Source organism: Ovis canadensis, chromosome 4 (assembly GCF_042477335.2).
Source record: "Ovis canadensis isolate MfBH-ARS-UI-01 breed Bighorn chromosome 4, ARS-UI_OviCan_v2, whole genome shotgun sequence".
In the NCBI taxonomy this organism is placed as follows: Eukaryota; Metazoa; Chordata; class Mammalia; order Artiodactyla; family Bovidae; genus Ovis; species Ovis canadensis.
In genome coordinates, this window is record NC_091248.1 from 34,095,098 (window position 1) to 34,111,483 (window position 16,386).

Below are 16,386 nucleotides of genomic sequence, written 5' to 3' on the forward strand. Positions count from 1 at the left end.
AAACAGGAACATGGAGGCCCTTGTGAGACCTCGAGTTACAGCAGTGAAGGGCAGGCAGGGCTAGCCCTGTTGCGTTCTGCCGATCTGCGAACACACTGCAGCTGGAGATCAGACCTCACGGACCACATCAGACACACTCCGTGCTTTCCTGGACTGACCCTTACCACATGGTATTATAACTTCCTGGGGCATCCCTCCTGGTCACAGTTTCCTGTGTCTTCAGTACTTAGCCCAGGGTGTTCATATGTGAGGCATTCTATAGAGACTTGTTAAGTAAGATGAATAAATGAATAGAAGAATTATCATTAATTTTTAAGTAATTAAGGAAGCATATAACAACACTTTTGAAATTGTGGTTTGGGAGAAGACACTTGAGAGTCCCTTGGACTGCAAGGAGATCAAACCAGTCAACCCTAAAGGAAATCAACCCTGAATATTCATTGGAAGGACTGATGCTGAACCTCAAGCTCCAATATTTTGGCCACCTGATGCAAAGAACTGACTCATTGGAAAAGACCCTGATGCTGTGGGAGAGACTGAAAGGCAACAGGAGAAGAAGGCAGCAGAGGATGAGATGGTTAGATAGCATCACTGACTCAGTGGACATGAATCTGAGCAAACTCTGTGAGATAGTGGAGGACAGAGGAGCCTGGCATGGGGCAGTCCATGGGGTCACAAAGAGTTGGATGTGACTTAGCAACTGAACAACAGTAAGAACACAGCATATAAAAGTAGTTATTTTCAGATAAATATAATTTGGCTCATTTTCCAAATAAGTATGTATACCAATAAAATTTTTTTCATGTTCCATATAGGAAATTAAAAGACAAATAATATGAAATACAGCTATCTTAAATAAAGTTATCTTAAATCATTTAGGGTTTAGAAGTAAGGTCTGAAGTTGGTCTCATATTACACAGCTGCAAAGCAGTGAGGGCCACATGAAATAAAGCAAATTGTCTGTGCTCTGGTGCCCATTAAGACTTGCAGGTCCAGGTTTGTGGTGGTGTCGGTGGTGGGTTTCAGGATTTTTAGCACAATGAACCAACATATAGTCTTTTCTTAGTGAGAGAGAAAAATGGAGTAAATTAATTAAAAAAAAAAAGGACGTTAATCCACTGCAACAGAGCTGACTCAATCATTAAAGAAAAATGCCTCTTAAAATTATTTCAAAATCTATGATAATTCAACTCTATTTCCCACTTTATAATACCCACCCATACACAACACTACGTGAATATTTTATATAGTTATTCAATTCCAGAAAATACAGATTTAAATAGTCCATTGGAACATTCTTTGTGCAAATTTTAGGTTTACTAAACATCCCTGGAAAGTGAATAAAGTTGACCTACCACACACAGGAAAAAGTATGCACTGTTGGAGTAAGAATCTGTAAAGACTGTCACAAGTGGTCACCTTCACATTGTGTGCTGCATTAAAATAGGACTGAATGCTATTTTCCTGCTGCTGCTACTGCTGCTAAGTCGCTTCAGTCGTGTCCGACTCTTCGCGACCCCATGGACTGCAACCTACCAGGCTCATCCGCCCATGGGATTTTCTAGGCAAGAGTACTGGAGTGGGTTGCCATTGCCTTCTCTGAAAGACTATTTTAGTATTTAGTAAAACACTACCCTACATGCTGTGCAGAAGGGAACGATTGAAGGGGAAATGCCATCTTTTCTAGTCCTTTGACAGCTTTCATTTTAATCTCCTACGCTGGAGAGAATACAAATCAGTTCAGAGCAGCCTCCTGAGACCATTTGGAGCCCACCTACTCCTCTCCCTCACCCAAGAAGCATGAGACAGGAGGTGTCGCTGCCTTTTCAAGGAGAGAGATTTAAGCTTGTTCTCCCCATCCCCGAACCTTAGGCCTTGATTTTAAAACGAGAAAACGCATGTAACATGTTAGGGGAAAAAAAGGGAACAGCTGCAGAAGAAAAGTTTTATAAAAAATATGACTTCGTTTGTGTGAAAGATAAAAAGAAGTCATTTCTCTGATGCCAGGAGTAAAATGGAAACCAACAGCAGTCTGTCATGAACCATGAGGTTTAGCAGTTCTTACCTGGGCCTGGAGCAGGGTTCACCAGGAAGGAAGCAAAGGGAGAGAAACAGACAGGTTAAAATGTTGGTATATTTGGCAACAAGATCTCACGTTCTAAGTCTCAAGTATTATCCATATAAAAAAGGTGGGTGTCTTTTTTTTTTTTTTGGTAAATGACTCAAACATTTATTTTAGACTTTGAAATAGAAAAGCCACCTCATTATTATTATTTAAAATTAAGATACACAAATGAATTGCAAACAGCACAGTCCAGGAAAGGATCTGAAAGGCAGGATGAAGAAATTTTAGAAAACCGAGTAGACCTCAAAATACGTATCACGGGGAATTAATATATGACTGCAAATATCTGGTGGACCAAACTGTGAGTGGACTATTTATAGACTGGTTGATCTTGATCAATTCATTCACCCATATTTCTGAGGAAATGAGTATTTGCTTCCTCAAATGGAAAATGGAACCTCAGAAACCATTTTCAAGGCAAACTACCACAGGTTACTTATTGAGGACTGTATGGCTGCAGTAAAAATCTATACGACTTATAATTTTCACAAATTTATACCAACTCTCCCCCAATTTTCAGTTACACAAACCTTTGCATATTCTTTACTTTTCTTACATTTTACTAACAAATGAATCCTTAGAAGTTTCTACTTTTAATGTGGAACATTTATGCTCAAAGATTCAGAAATCTATTATTTCCTGTCTCAGTTTTGATTTTTCCATTGTACATGTCTCAATATACCACCAGTAGTCTGGTAACACATACTCAGATATCATGCTCTGCATTAGATTTTCTGAGTGACACAGAAGTGGCTTAGGTAAAAGTTTTAGTAGCAAAGACAACTTGGCAAAGCCATTTTGAGCTTTTCTAAATTCACTACATAAAAGACGCTGAGGCAAACAAAACTTAAATTCTGTCTGGCTGTGCACATACACACTGAAGGTAAGAAAATGTGTAGAATTTATTCAAAACATGAATAAAAATTATTGAAATTTAAGTTCACTACTGGAAATTCAATACTTCAAAACTTCTAGAAAAATGTTCTTTTGTATTACAAACATTACATTTCAGAAATGCAGAACATTACATTCTGCATTTCAGAAAAGTGCATCAGGATCATGCATTTTCTTCTTCAGAAATTGTTACTGGGGTAGAGACACTCGATTACCAGTAGGTGGCAGCAGTGCAGTATATTAGTCACCTTTAGTTGCATTTCTTTAAAGGCAAGTTTAGCAATTTTACTTGGGAAAAATCAACATTCTTTTAGAAGACTTTCTATGCAATTTAATTCTCCACTTTCCTGGCCCCTTAATTGCTTTATTCAAAAGTTATTTTTATTTCTCTGTAATTTTATTGTGATGAACAAAGGTTATTTTGGGAAGGCAAATGCATATGGGCGAGCAGTGTATTTGAAGATTAAAATTAGACAATCTATGTGTGTATGAAGCATACCTACATATTTAAATTTAGTTCATACATATAACTTTGTCCTTTTGTGACTTAAACATACATCTTAATATCCACGTACATATCTTCATATCTAGTGTGAAATTCACTCTTTGTTAATCCTCATGTAGGCCAAACATGGCAAAAACTGTCTGATGAATCTTATGTTACATTAAACTAGCAATCTTATATTAAACAATTCCCCCTATTAGATATTTCACTCTTTATTTCCAAAAAGTTCCAAATAATACTGAAAGGCCAATCACCAAATTGATAGATAACACAGAGTTACTTTGACACCATCTTCATATCTCTTTCATCTTATCATATTTCATATCAACAGAATATATTTCCCAATTTTTGACCCACACCCTACATACCTTCCTTGATTTTAATTTGTATGGTTGGCAATTGAGATTTTTTTTCTGAGTCTAATGGATTTATCAGATAAGACACTCTTGCTCCCAACACTCAAATTATTGTATAACAACAGATCAAATACCTTGACAGTATTTCAAAGGTAGATTTCATTTTTTATTTCCATTATATTAATATGCACATATATACACATATAGTATATTAAATCTCTTGAGAATACAGAAATCATCCATCTGACTTGTAATTTTAATAATTTACTCAAGCATTGTAAAGATAAAGTGGGTCACATATCTTATTCAGGGGTTATTATTCTCTATTTTGGATTAAAAAAAAAAAGAAATCAATGTGCATCTAAGAAGTATTTTACAAAATTCCCAAGAGCAGAAGATACCTGGTTGACATGGTCCAGTTTGGGGCATGGCCTCCCTCCATTGTAGGGTTTTTCACGCAGCCATTTAGACCGAACCTTCACACCGCTCCCACAGGACTTGCTGCAGCGCGACCAGTTGGACCACTCACTGAGCTTGCAGTCTGAGGGGCAGGGGATGATGCAGGCCTCTTCAATGTAACCTGAGTGGACAAAAATGAGACAAGAGCCATCTCCTCCGCATGTCACTTGGCTATTACCACCCACCATTCCAGCCCGTTTAGAAGGACTTGGCAGCAACATGCAAATGTAGAGGTTTCTCTGTCATTAGGGACTCAAATTAAATCCTGCAGGAAAATGACACATAACACAGTGACTCTGTTAAAATAACAGCTAAGCAGCTGCCATATGATCTGCTTAGGATTCATGCTCACCATATTTCAACATTTCTGACTTTCTGACAGCTCATGTTTAATTGACAATAACCTGTCTGCTGCCATGTCATTCTCATGCTGCCAGAATAATACATTAAAAAAATTACAACAGTTTTCTATAAAATCCTATCTGCTAACGTCATATAAGTTCAAGTGTCTGAGTCCATGCAACATTCTTCCTCAAGAAGAAAGCCAGACCCTCTGAAGCAATATTCAAAAGGAACCATTTAACTTAGCACCTTATGTTTCGCTTTCACTGAAAATCAAGTCTGATGAAGAAAAATGAAGGATTTTAAATAAATAATGCCTCATATTATTATAGTGCTGTCAATTTCAAAGCACCTTCACATACCGTATTCATTTGATTCTCTGGAAAATAGCATAAATGTAGTGGGCATGTGCTGATGCTCTACTGGACAGACAAGAAAACAAGTACAGAGAGATAACTGAAAAGGCCAAGGTCGGTCACACAGTCAGAGATGAGGCTAGGATCTGAGTCTAGTCTAGCACTCATTCCATCAAATCATGCAGTCAATTAATTTAAGAGTCTACTGATTTGTCCTGAGAAATGGGAGCATTTTCCTTAACCATTCCCTTAGTACCAACTTGGCATTTCACAGTTATCAATTTATCCCTATTTTTCTCAAGACAAGCGGAAAAAGCAAAATTCCCCTGGTCAAGAGTCAGATGGTACCTTCTGTCGCACTCTGCCGGTGAGAGCGGTTGTTCTAGAAGCAAGAGAGCACTCTGCTCTCACCATTTTACATCAACACCAAAGAGCCCATTTTGGAAATGACCATAATGTAAACAGTTTCTCTTAAGAACTCTAAGTAATAAAAATTTTATTGAGACATAATTTATATATCATAAAGGTCAGCTCATGTTTTGGTCTTTATGCAACCATCACCGCCATCTGCTTTTAGAACATTTTCATTAGCACTGCTCTACCTATTAGCAGCCATTTCCCACTTTCCCCTCCCGCACTCAAGCAACCACTAATCTAGTCTGTATCTCTAAGAATACATCTATTCTGAACATTTTATAAAATGAAATCAAACAGTATGTTTTATGATCGGCTTCTTTTACTTACTGCAGTGTTTTCAGGATTCTTCTATGTTGAGACATTTGTCAGTGCCGTATTCCTTTTTATAACTAAATAGTATTCCATTGTATGGACATATCATATTTTTCAATCCTTTCCTCAATTGATGGACATTTTAGTTGTTTTCATGTTTTGTGCATTACAAATAATGCTATGAATATTTGTGTACAAGTTTCTGTACACATGAGTTTTCAGTTCCCTTGGGTATGTATCTAGGAATGGAATTACCTGATCATATGATAATTCTTTATTTAACTTTTTACTGAAATGCCAAACTGTTTTCCAAAGTGACTGTACCATTTGACGACACCACCAGCAGGATACGAGTGCTCCACTTTATACATCTGTCAAAACTCGTTTATTATGTCTCTTTTATTTTAGTGTCCTTTGAAGAACAAAAGTTTAAATGATAATGAAGTCCAATTTATCTATTTTTATTGCTGTGCTTTGATATCCTATCTAGGAAACAATTATCTAATCCAAGGTCATAAAGGTCAAAAACACCCATTTTTTCCCAAGCGTTTTATAGTTTTAGTTCTTATATTGAGGCATATAATTCATTTTGAGTTAAGCTAAAAATGTCTGAAGTCACTTACAAATCCATGTCATCAGTAACCAAATTATTTAACGTTTATAAAAGACAATTAATTAACAAAACCCAACTATTTCCAAATATTATCAAAACTCCTTTAGTAAAAGAACACTAGTATTTCATATATAATAAATTATTGAAATATTTCTAGAATTTCATTTCCTACCTTGTGCGTGTGTGCGTGCTAAGTTGTATCTGACTTTTTGCAACCCTATGAACTGCAGCCTGCCAGGATTCTCTGTCCATGGGATACTCCAGGCAAGAATACTGGAGTGGGTTGCCATGCCCTCCTCCAGGGGATCTTCCTGACCCAGGGATCAAACCCGCATCTCTTATGTCATCTGCACTGGCAAGCAGATTCTTTACCACTAGCGCCCCCTTTCCTGGCTTGCAAAAGATAAAATAACTGCAAAAACAAACCTCTAACCTTTGTCATTCAGTAATTATAACTGACAGTAGACTCACATGATTTTTATGTCACTACTTCGGAGTAACAGATAAATGGAAATTCTTTCCATTTTTATCTGCTGAAGTACAACGGCATTGGTGAAATGTGTCATGTCTGACTTCAGTTTGATTCACATTGTATTATTAAGTAAGCAGATATAAAATTTTTATGTTTGATCTTCCAACAGAGTATTCCAGAAAATGTCTCTCCAATAAAACTCAATCTATTAAATTGCTGAAAGATACAAATTAGGCACTAAGATAAAGACACAACTGCGAAAGAGTATAATGCTTAGCATTCCATTTTAATTTTCTAATGTGTAACAACATTCAATAATTGCCTGTCATGTTTATCTCGTACAATTAAAATCCTTAATGCTACTAGTGAACTGCCAGATAAGCATTCCCCTGCCTTCTCCACTAGGATCATTTTTGAGGGCAATTAACACCAAACGATCATGGGGGATAGAAAGACAGAAACATCTGAAGCGTTTTAAGGCTAAATAAACTGCTGGCATCTTGAAGCAATTTATGGTTCCCGAGAATGCTGGAATAAATAAATGACTTCACAATGAGGGTGTTAAAACTTGGTAGCTCAACACAGAATATGACACATGAACAAATCAAACTCCTGAATTTTGATTGTAGTTTTTCTATCTATATCTGTTCTGATGGCTGCTTTCAGGTTGAAATGAATACAGAATTAGCAGGCTTTGAGTGGCAACCAGAGGACCTTTGAGATACATCCAGTCACCTCATTCATTTGAATTATGAATGTGCAGATAAAGTAGCTTTCAACAACTTTCCCAATTATGACATTGTGCTGTTGAAAGGTGTACTGTTGATAGATTAAAGAATTCATTTTGAAAGCACGTGGAACATATTGGTTGGTTCTGATTTACAGCTGTGTGAATGAGTTCTGCTGGCACTCCATTGGAAACATCTAGATTAATCTCAAAAGTGACCTGAAAAATCTATCTTGCTTAAATGTGTGTTATATGCACATGACTGCAATTGCAAATGAGAACATTTAGCTAGAAGTTTATCTACTATGGTCCTTATGGATTTGAAAATACTGAAAAAGGTCACTGTAAAGAAGTTTCAAAATGAATAGAATATTCTTTTGTAATTATATGTTAAGAACAGATAACTTGAAAAGCTGGGGAAACTAAACTACCATGTAGATATCCAAACTCCTATAATCAACCGTTCTACCTATAAAATTCTTACATTCAGTGTATGAAAGGTTATGAATCAACCCTGGGCAATTAAACTGTTCATAATGAAGTATTCAGGTAAGTTTATGTAACTGCAATAAACAGTTATTTTTATTTTTATATTTTTGTTTCAAATACATGTGAATACATGTCTCTTCATATCTACTAGGTACTTATAGACTTTCTCAGAAAATTTCAACATTAGTTTTAATTGCTGTCAGATTTTGTAGCTGTTGCTCTTCCAATACTGATAGCTTACCCAATGACTAGGAGCATTCAGATTCAGGCAGTATACCTATGTAGTTCACGATCAAGGCCATTTCTAATAGCAAACTCTAAAACGCTGCTGTATAATGAAGACTTTGGCTGTTCTGTTTCCCTGATTCCTGGCAGACAGCTTCTAAGCTCTGAAATTTCCTGAGTGACAGGAGTATCTTTGTTATTCATGGTGGGCCTCTTAGACTACATGTGAGTTGATGCGAAGATGTCTATGGAAGGGGGATGACTATACCACGAAGACCAACCATGTATTTAAAAAGCTTGGGGCTTTCAGCCTCTTGATATTCTCCGAACCTCTGGGGAGAGGAGATTGAGTTTAACTCTGTGGTCAATGATTCAACTAATAATGCCTACATAATAACTCCTTCCCCACTAGCAAACTGGACACAAAAGCTCAGGCTGGCAAAGGACACCCATGGGCTAAGACAGTGATGTCTCCTGGTTCCACGGGGAGACAGCATGGATGCCGTGTGTTTGGGACCCTCCCAGCCCTCATCTGTGTGTCCCTTCTATTGACAGGTTCTGATTTTTATCCTTTTGCTATAATAAAACTCTAATTGTAAGTATGGTGCTTTCCAAGTTCTCTGAATCATCCCAGTGAATTAATGAACCTGAGGGAGTAGTGGGGACCCCGAAATCTGTGGCCAGTTGGTCAGAAGCAAGGCTCACCTGGGATCCCCGAACATGCACAGCTCATGTCTGAAGCGAGAGCAGTCTTGCAGAGGACTGAACCCTTAACCTGTGAAGTTTAGCCCAAGTCCAGGTAGTTAGTGACAGAAATGAATTCTACTTTCAGATGTAAATTTTATTTAAAAAGGAAATAAACTTATTTATGCAAGAGCCCATGTCCAAAGTTTACTTATTCAACCAACATAAAAGCTTTGAGAATAATTACATACATGAAGGCATTTATGGACTTTTTCTCCCCAAATCTAACATTTATAATTTTAACTAATATTATATGAAAAATTAGAAAAAAAGTTCTAAGAACCCATTTTGGAAATTGGGCTTTGTCAGCAATATAAACATATTTGATAGAGTGTTCAGATTATGAAGTAATAGGAAACACATTCACTTTGAAACAGTAGAGTGATTTATTTTTAACTGGATCCTTCAGGGCACTGTTCTTGCAGTCAACAAGAATCACACAATGACGTGAAGTATTTCCAAAGGATGATCTTTATACACTAGTTTGTTGGATTTTTGGCATCCCTGGTGGCTCAGACAGTAAATCTGCCTGCAGTGTGGGAGACCCGGGTTTGAGTCCTGGGTTGGGAAGATCCTAATAATTGTTAAACATGATTTTTTATAAATTACATGGTCAAGCAAGTTGGAAAATTGTTGCATTAAACTAGGTTAAACAGCTCTTTTTACCCTGGGCTTTCTTTTTTTTATGTATCGTTTCTTTGCTAACATGAACTGTGCATCTCTAGGCGAATGACTCACACACTGCATTATATGCTTCTTAACTTTTTCCTACAGCATCTCACTGGACCAATGAGAAACAGATCATTCCGATAGGTTGTAATTATAATGCAAACTGGATTCATGTTTTGAGCTGTACAGAATTTTAGTGTTTAATTAGACCTTTTTATGTCCATTTCTAGATAAGGGAAAAATGCAAACGCTAACAAATAAAAACAAAACCCCTAAACTTAAGAAAATTTCTTCTTAGTTTATACTTTAAAGTTTTAAAGAAGTAAAGGTGAAACTTATGGCAAAGAGAGAGGGAACAGTTATGCAGATAAACTTCTTGAATATTTTTTTAATGACTATTTTAAACGACCATTGTGTGTTTATTCAGATTAACTACAATTTCCTGTCAGGGCTAAACTGGCTTTCAATGTAACAATGAAAAAATGGCTAAACACTGGAGAGTAAATGCAAGTGAAGATGTTCCTTTTAAACTTAACTTTAAAATGCCCACAAATATGTTGGCGTGCTCTCAGGTTACTTTTTGAGCCCATTGATATGGTTTATGTCTAATTCTTCATGCATTTACAAAAAAATTCCTATGTATAAGCCTTGCTCACTACATAACCATTGTGATGATGATTGAAGTAGAAAAAGACCAGGGATCGAACTTTAGTTTCCTGTGTCACCTGCATTGCAGACGGATTCTTTACCCACTGAGGACAGGGGGAGTTCTGAAATGAGAACACACTCAACTAAAGGGTATTAGACTATATTCAACTAATGGGTATTACAGTTACTTTGGCCTTGCAGGGCATTAATATAACAGGATTCTATATGAGGGTCAGTTAGTATCTCTAAGAATTATTAAACCTTATAATACAATAGGCTTCCCTGGTGGCTCAGTGGTAAAGAAGCTGCCTGCGATGCAGGAGACTCTGGTTCCATTCCTGGGTTGGGAAGATCTCCTGGAGGAGAAACTGACAGCCCACTCCAGTATTCTCCCACAGACAGGAGCCTGGAAGGTTATAGTCCCTGGGGTAGCAAAAGAGTCGGACAAGACTTAGTGACTGAATAACTACAACACCCTCAACAACAACATAACACAACATGAGTAATGAACAACTTTGTGGTTTTATCAATCAAATTATCATTGTTATTAGCAAGATTACCACACCTAATCATTTCCCTTAAGTTAGTGTTACCTTAGGGCTTCCCTTGTGGCTCAGCTGGTAAAGAATCAGCCTGCAATGCAGGAGACCTGGGTTCAATCCCTGGGCTGGGAAGATCCCCTGGAGAAGCAAAGGCTACCCACTCCAGTATTCTGGCCTGGAGAATTCCATGGGCTGTATAGACTATGGGGTTGTCTTAAAGAGTCGACACGACTGAGTGACTTTCCCTCACTCACTCAGTGTTATCTTTCCTCTAAGGCATTGGGGAGGGGGAGGGGTCAGAGCCCAAAAGAAAGGTTGTGGAATAAAACATAATAGCAGATATTGTTGATAAAGACAAAGGTAAATAGATTTTTCTCTGCTGCTGTTGCAAATAATGAATTGTCCTTGGTAGTTAAATTTTATTTTAAGCAGTGAAACACTTTGTTCCTAAAAGGTAGAAAGCCCAGTACATGTATGGAGTATCCTGGAGGCTATGTTTGACAGCCTGGCCTGAGGGGCTCCATGGAGCCCAGCTTAAAACCTTATAAGTACTAGTTAAGTTGAGGTCTCTGTGACATGGAGCACACAGAACTAAGGGATAACACCAGAAGTATTCCCATCTCATACAGCATGAATGGTAGCTGCAGGGAAACTGCCAAGGAAAGTCACCCTCAACCTTTACGGTCCTCCTTCAGGGAGCCTGTTAGGAAATAATGCTGGTACCACACTTTATTTATACTCCACCCTAGGCACCTGGTTTCTTTTTGTGCCCACATATCCACAGTAGCCCCTTCTTCATTTCCCCGGTTCTTTAAACTTGCATCTTCTACCTCAGGAAAAGTCTCCCACTCTCTGCCTGTCTTTTTACATTTGAAGGGAAAAAGATCCCAATTGTGAAAGATAACTGTAAAAGCAACACTAGCTTTATCTGTGTTATCAAATGAAAGGGTTACATTTTAAAATGAATTAAGACATTAGAAAAATACTACCAACTGAAAAAGTTTCTTGGAGAAATCAGCATGCCATTTCAGCTCATTTAAAAAATTAAAAGTTAAAAAATTGCCTTTTTTCCTGGTTTAATGAAACATGCTCTTCCTCAAATACAGGCATCTACTACAATAAGGAACAATTTCTCACTCCATTTTGTTTCTAATTAACCTTTAACATTAAACTTATATCATCTTCTATAGAATTTCATTACAAAAAGGAAAACATTCCAGGTATATTATGGTTCAGTGGTCATGTAGGTTATTTCAGAATCTACTTTCTTCATATCCATAATTAATTTTCTCAGATGTACTCTGAGCTCTACAATGTCTTAAAAGTACATGTTCTTGATCTAAAATTTACTTGTAAATTGAGTACTCTCTGAATTTAAAAAATTTCAGTTGGGCACTTGTACAAGAAATACACTTAGGATGCATTCCTTTTCTAAGTTTTGTTGATGGTCTTTTTTTTGTTCCCATAAATTCTAATAGGTTAAAAAACCCCACACTTGGTGGCATGTATACAAGAATTTCTGACTGATAAGGCAGCATCCAGCATTTACAGTTCCTTATAACACTGAGGGACGATCATTCAAACATGATACCTGTTTTCAAATCATCCACATCATAACTGCAGGAAACTGGTGAAATAAAGATGGAGATCATTTAGGTTATTATGCAATAATATTAAATGTTGCCATAGGGTGAGCCATCATTATAAAATGAAAATATCTTACTAAAAAGCCTTTGTTTCACTTGTAAAGTTTGCAGAGCTTTCTTTTTATTAAAATAATTAGTATTGCAGTACAAACCCCCTATGAAGCAACCTGTAAGAATGACTGTGGATGCCAGAAAGGGTTTTGCAAAATATCAAATTTTAATGGGCATACTCTGAACCCCACCGATGCTTCCAAAATTAACTGCTAAAGCTATTAATTACTGTCCAGAAGGTTCTCTGTGATACCATTCATAAACATGCTAGGCAAAGAGAGAAAGCATGAAAGAATCAATATAAATCATTATATTTTAGAATTAATGTTAAAGGGAAACTAATCTTATACCACTGAGACATTAGACAAACTATGCTGAACAATTCAATAGCGACTCTAGTTAAAAGACTGAAATGATTAAAAGAGTGTAATGTGTCCTGGAGCAAGTAGTACAGCTATCTGAATGCCAGCATGATGGTCAAAAGGCAGTATAAATTCCTAAAAAGCACACACAACACTTTAACACAATACCGTACTCTGTTTATGAATAGAGCAGTAAATAAACACAGAGCTCTCTCCTATTTCCCTGTCTGAGCCAAAAAAAGACTTTCCTCATCCTCAGGGCAATCGTTAACTTGCCAATATCCTTTCACAGAAGATCCCACAGAACTCATTCTGTTTTCAAAATTATACCTAAATAGACATTGACTTTATAAAGATCCATATTTACAGATTTTAAAAACTTCCTAATGTTTGTGCTCCTCCCCACAACTGGTAAGCAAGTGAACTATCATCCATTAGGTGTTGATTATTTTGACACCCTCTGCACATCCCCACCTCCCCGCCATCTTGTCAGAGTGCAGATTCTGACTCAGCAGCTCTGCAAAGTGGGCTGAATTTCCAGTGGCTTTTCTGGAATGTCTATGCTGCTGGTCTGAGTAAGAAGGGTTCAAATCCCAGTTGGCAAATGATAGCCTAGGCTGACAGCCTATTTTTGTAAATAAAGTTTTATTGGAACATACCTGTGCAATTCACTCACATCTTGTCTCTGGCTGCTTTCAGGCTATAACTGCAGAATTGGGTAGTGGTTACAGATACCTTTTGGCCTGCAGATCCTGAAATATTTGCTTTTGGCCCTTTAGGAAAACATTTGATAACAAGTAATTTAACCATGGACAGTGGAGCCTGGTAGGCTACAGTCCACGGGGTTGTAAAGAGTCAGACATGAATGGAGCAACTGAGTGCACAGACAACTTAACCTAAAGCTGATTCTCAAGTTTCCTCAGAGTCTGTCCAAGCTGGTAAGTATTTGCGAGGTATCAACAGCAATATATAAAATTACTTTTAGGTGATAGGAGACCTATGTATACATACCAGCATGGGCTCAAGAAAAACAGTCCTATGAGATAGGCTTTTCTGTTTCTTTGACATTAACAGATGATAAAACATCACAAATAAAAATGAGTTCAATTTTAGAATATCTGTTGATGGTGCATTGTGGCTTAAACTCGGTATGAGGAACATCAAAGACAAATATGCTGAGAGTAAAGATTGAAGAGAAGAGTCTGGAAGAAATTACATAATGCAAAGAGCTCAAGACTTGAGTATCTGGCACTTTTACAATTTATCTCATTCACCTTGAAAGTGTTGTTTTGAGATAAATCTAATAGAAATGTTATTCCTTATTTTCTCAAGGGAAGTTGAGTGGACACAAAGAGAATTAAATAATAATTCAATATTCCCAACTGAAGCTGTAAACATAGGCTGGGAAAAAGCAAGTTGTCACAGTTTGCTAATATAAACCAAGAGATAAGCTGTTGTCCAAATCTGGTGTTGTACAAATCAGGCGATTCTGAACCTACCTACAATTTAGTAGGCAGAGAGAAGCATGCATACTTGATGAAGAGCATACAGAAAGTTTGTGGCATGTATATGTTTATTCCAAAGATCTTAGTTCTCAGTGATCTGTTTGATTATATCCCAGAACTGTGACACAGGGGGAAGGACACTGTTTGAAAAAAGTGTCCAAGCCTGATTGTAGATCAAACATAGCAACAAAAATTCTCTCCAACTCTTCACTCATTCATTCATTCTACAAACACTTACTGAGCACCTACTGTTCTAGTGCTTGGGATACATGAGTGAATACAGTAGTCAAAGATAACTTCGTCAATCTACATTTTTGTACAGGAGATACAACATAGATAAAAATATAATAAATAAATTACATGGCATGTTATAGAGTTATAGATGTTTTTGAAATACAAAATGTTGAGCAGAAAAAGGGGTTTTGGGTGATCTGGGTTGGGTTGAGGGATAGCATAATAAAATCTGTCACATTTCAATAAGAATCTTGTATACATGTACCTTGCATAAGCTAGGTTACCTCTATGATTCTTCAAAATATAGAGGTTAAATGATATCATAATTCCAGATGTTCTACCTCTTGTTATGCGAAATTTTAAGAGTGATTAACTGGAGAAGTACCTAGTACTATGTGCATAGACAATCAATTTCTAGTAAACCAATCAAGTTCTTTGGAACAGACCCTGATGCTGGGAAATACTGAGGGCAGGAGGAGAAGGAGGCAACAGAGAATGAAATGGTTGGATGGCATCACTGAATCAATGGACATGAGTTTGAGTAAACTCTGGGAGATAGTGAAGGACAGGAAAGCCTGGCGTGCTGCAGTCCATGGGGGCAAAGAGTTGGACACGGGTTAGCAATGAACAACAACAATCATGGTCTTAGAGGATTCTAGCAGTGAGGAGAAAATGTGTAATTCAGTTTTTGAGTGATTTACAGTCTGTTGCCAAAAGTGACACTGTCCAAGATTTCATAGCAGAAGTAAATATATGTAGTTTGTATTATGAGGTCAGAAGAGATAATAGCCAAAAATCTATTAATATATTAACATTTGCATGGGAACTATATTTAATACCATGTATCAGGAAGGGTGAACATTTATTTGGCTCCCAGGTATACTTTAAGATCTGATTTTTGGAGTATTGGTATTGCTTTTCAGTACAGAGTCTATCACTGTGAGAAATTCCAGACAGAATTGTGCCTTGAGTTACAGATATTTTTTTTTTTTAAATGGTAACCACATGGGAAATGACCTAAAGTAATATACTTAAACTGATGACAGTCAAACTGTTTATCAGTATAATAACTGATAATATGACCCACAGATGGATAACACAGATTAAACAGAAATGCCATAAGGCCACTATTGAACAGGACAGGGGATTAGTGTCTTTGCACTGCACACACTTGGGGATCAATTTTATGTTTAAACTGAAAGCTGTAAGAGACTTTTCTTGAAAGCCACTTTAAAATCTCATTTCCACCATACATCTGGAAAGCTGATTTGGCTGAGCAAAGGCAGGGGTCATAGAAACTGCAATTTAGAGAACGCCTAGGATAGAGTACCACAGTGATAGCATTCCACTATCAGGATTGACAGAACATCAGTAGTAATTCCAAAGAAATCAGGCAATAGAGAGTCAATTTCCTCAGACTTTGAGTAAAACTGTTAGCAAACACTAAAATATCCCACTGGATAAGCATCATAGATCAGATTTACTGAGAAAGGAGTGATGCTGGATAGACACAAAAAACTAAATTGGAACAGTTCACTCGAAGATCTTTGATCCTTTCACAATTTCCATGAACTTCAGTGCTTCCAGGGACCCATCTTTTTCCTAGATATGCTCTTCTTTTAAAATACAGAACTGAATTCTTCACGCTTCGAATCGACAGTGCTTAGGCAGGAAGTCTACTGCTTTTGGTCAA

The 16,386-nt window shown here is 37.1% G+C and overlaps 1 protein-coding gene across 1 annotated transcript in view; it reads right to left on the reverse strand.

The window, feature by feature from the left end:
- Positions 1–16,386, reverse strand: part of THSD7A (thrombospondin type 1 domain containing 7A) — a 478,593-nt gene that overhangs the window by 38,002 nt on the left and 424,205 nt on the right. Inside the window, exons 14-15 of the mRNA XM_069586624.1 lie at positions 4,282–4,460; positions 2,066–2,071 (exon numbers count right to left, since the gene is read on the reverse strand). Coding sequence (XP_069442725.1) covers positions 2,066–2,071; positions 4,282–4,460 — 185 coding nt within the window. The remainder of the gene's footprint in view (positions 1–2,065; positions 2,072–4,281; positions 4,461–16,386) is intronic.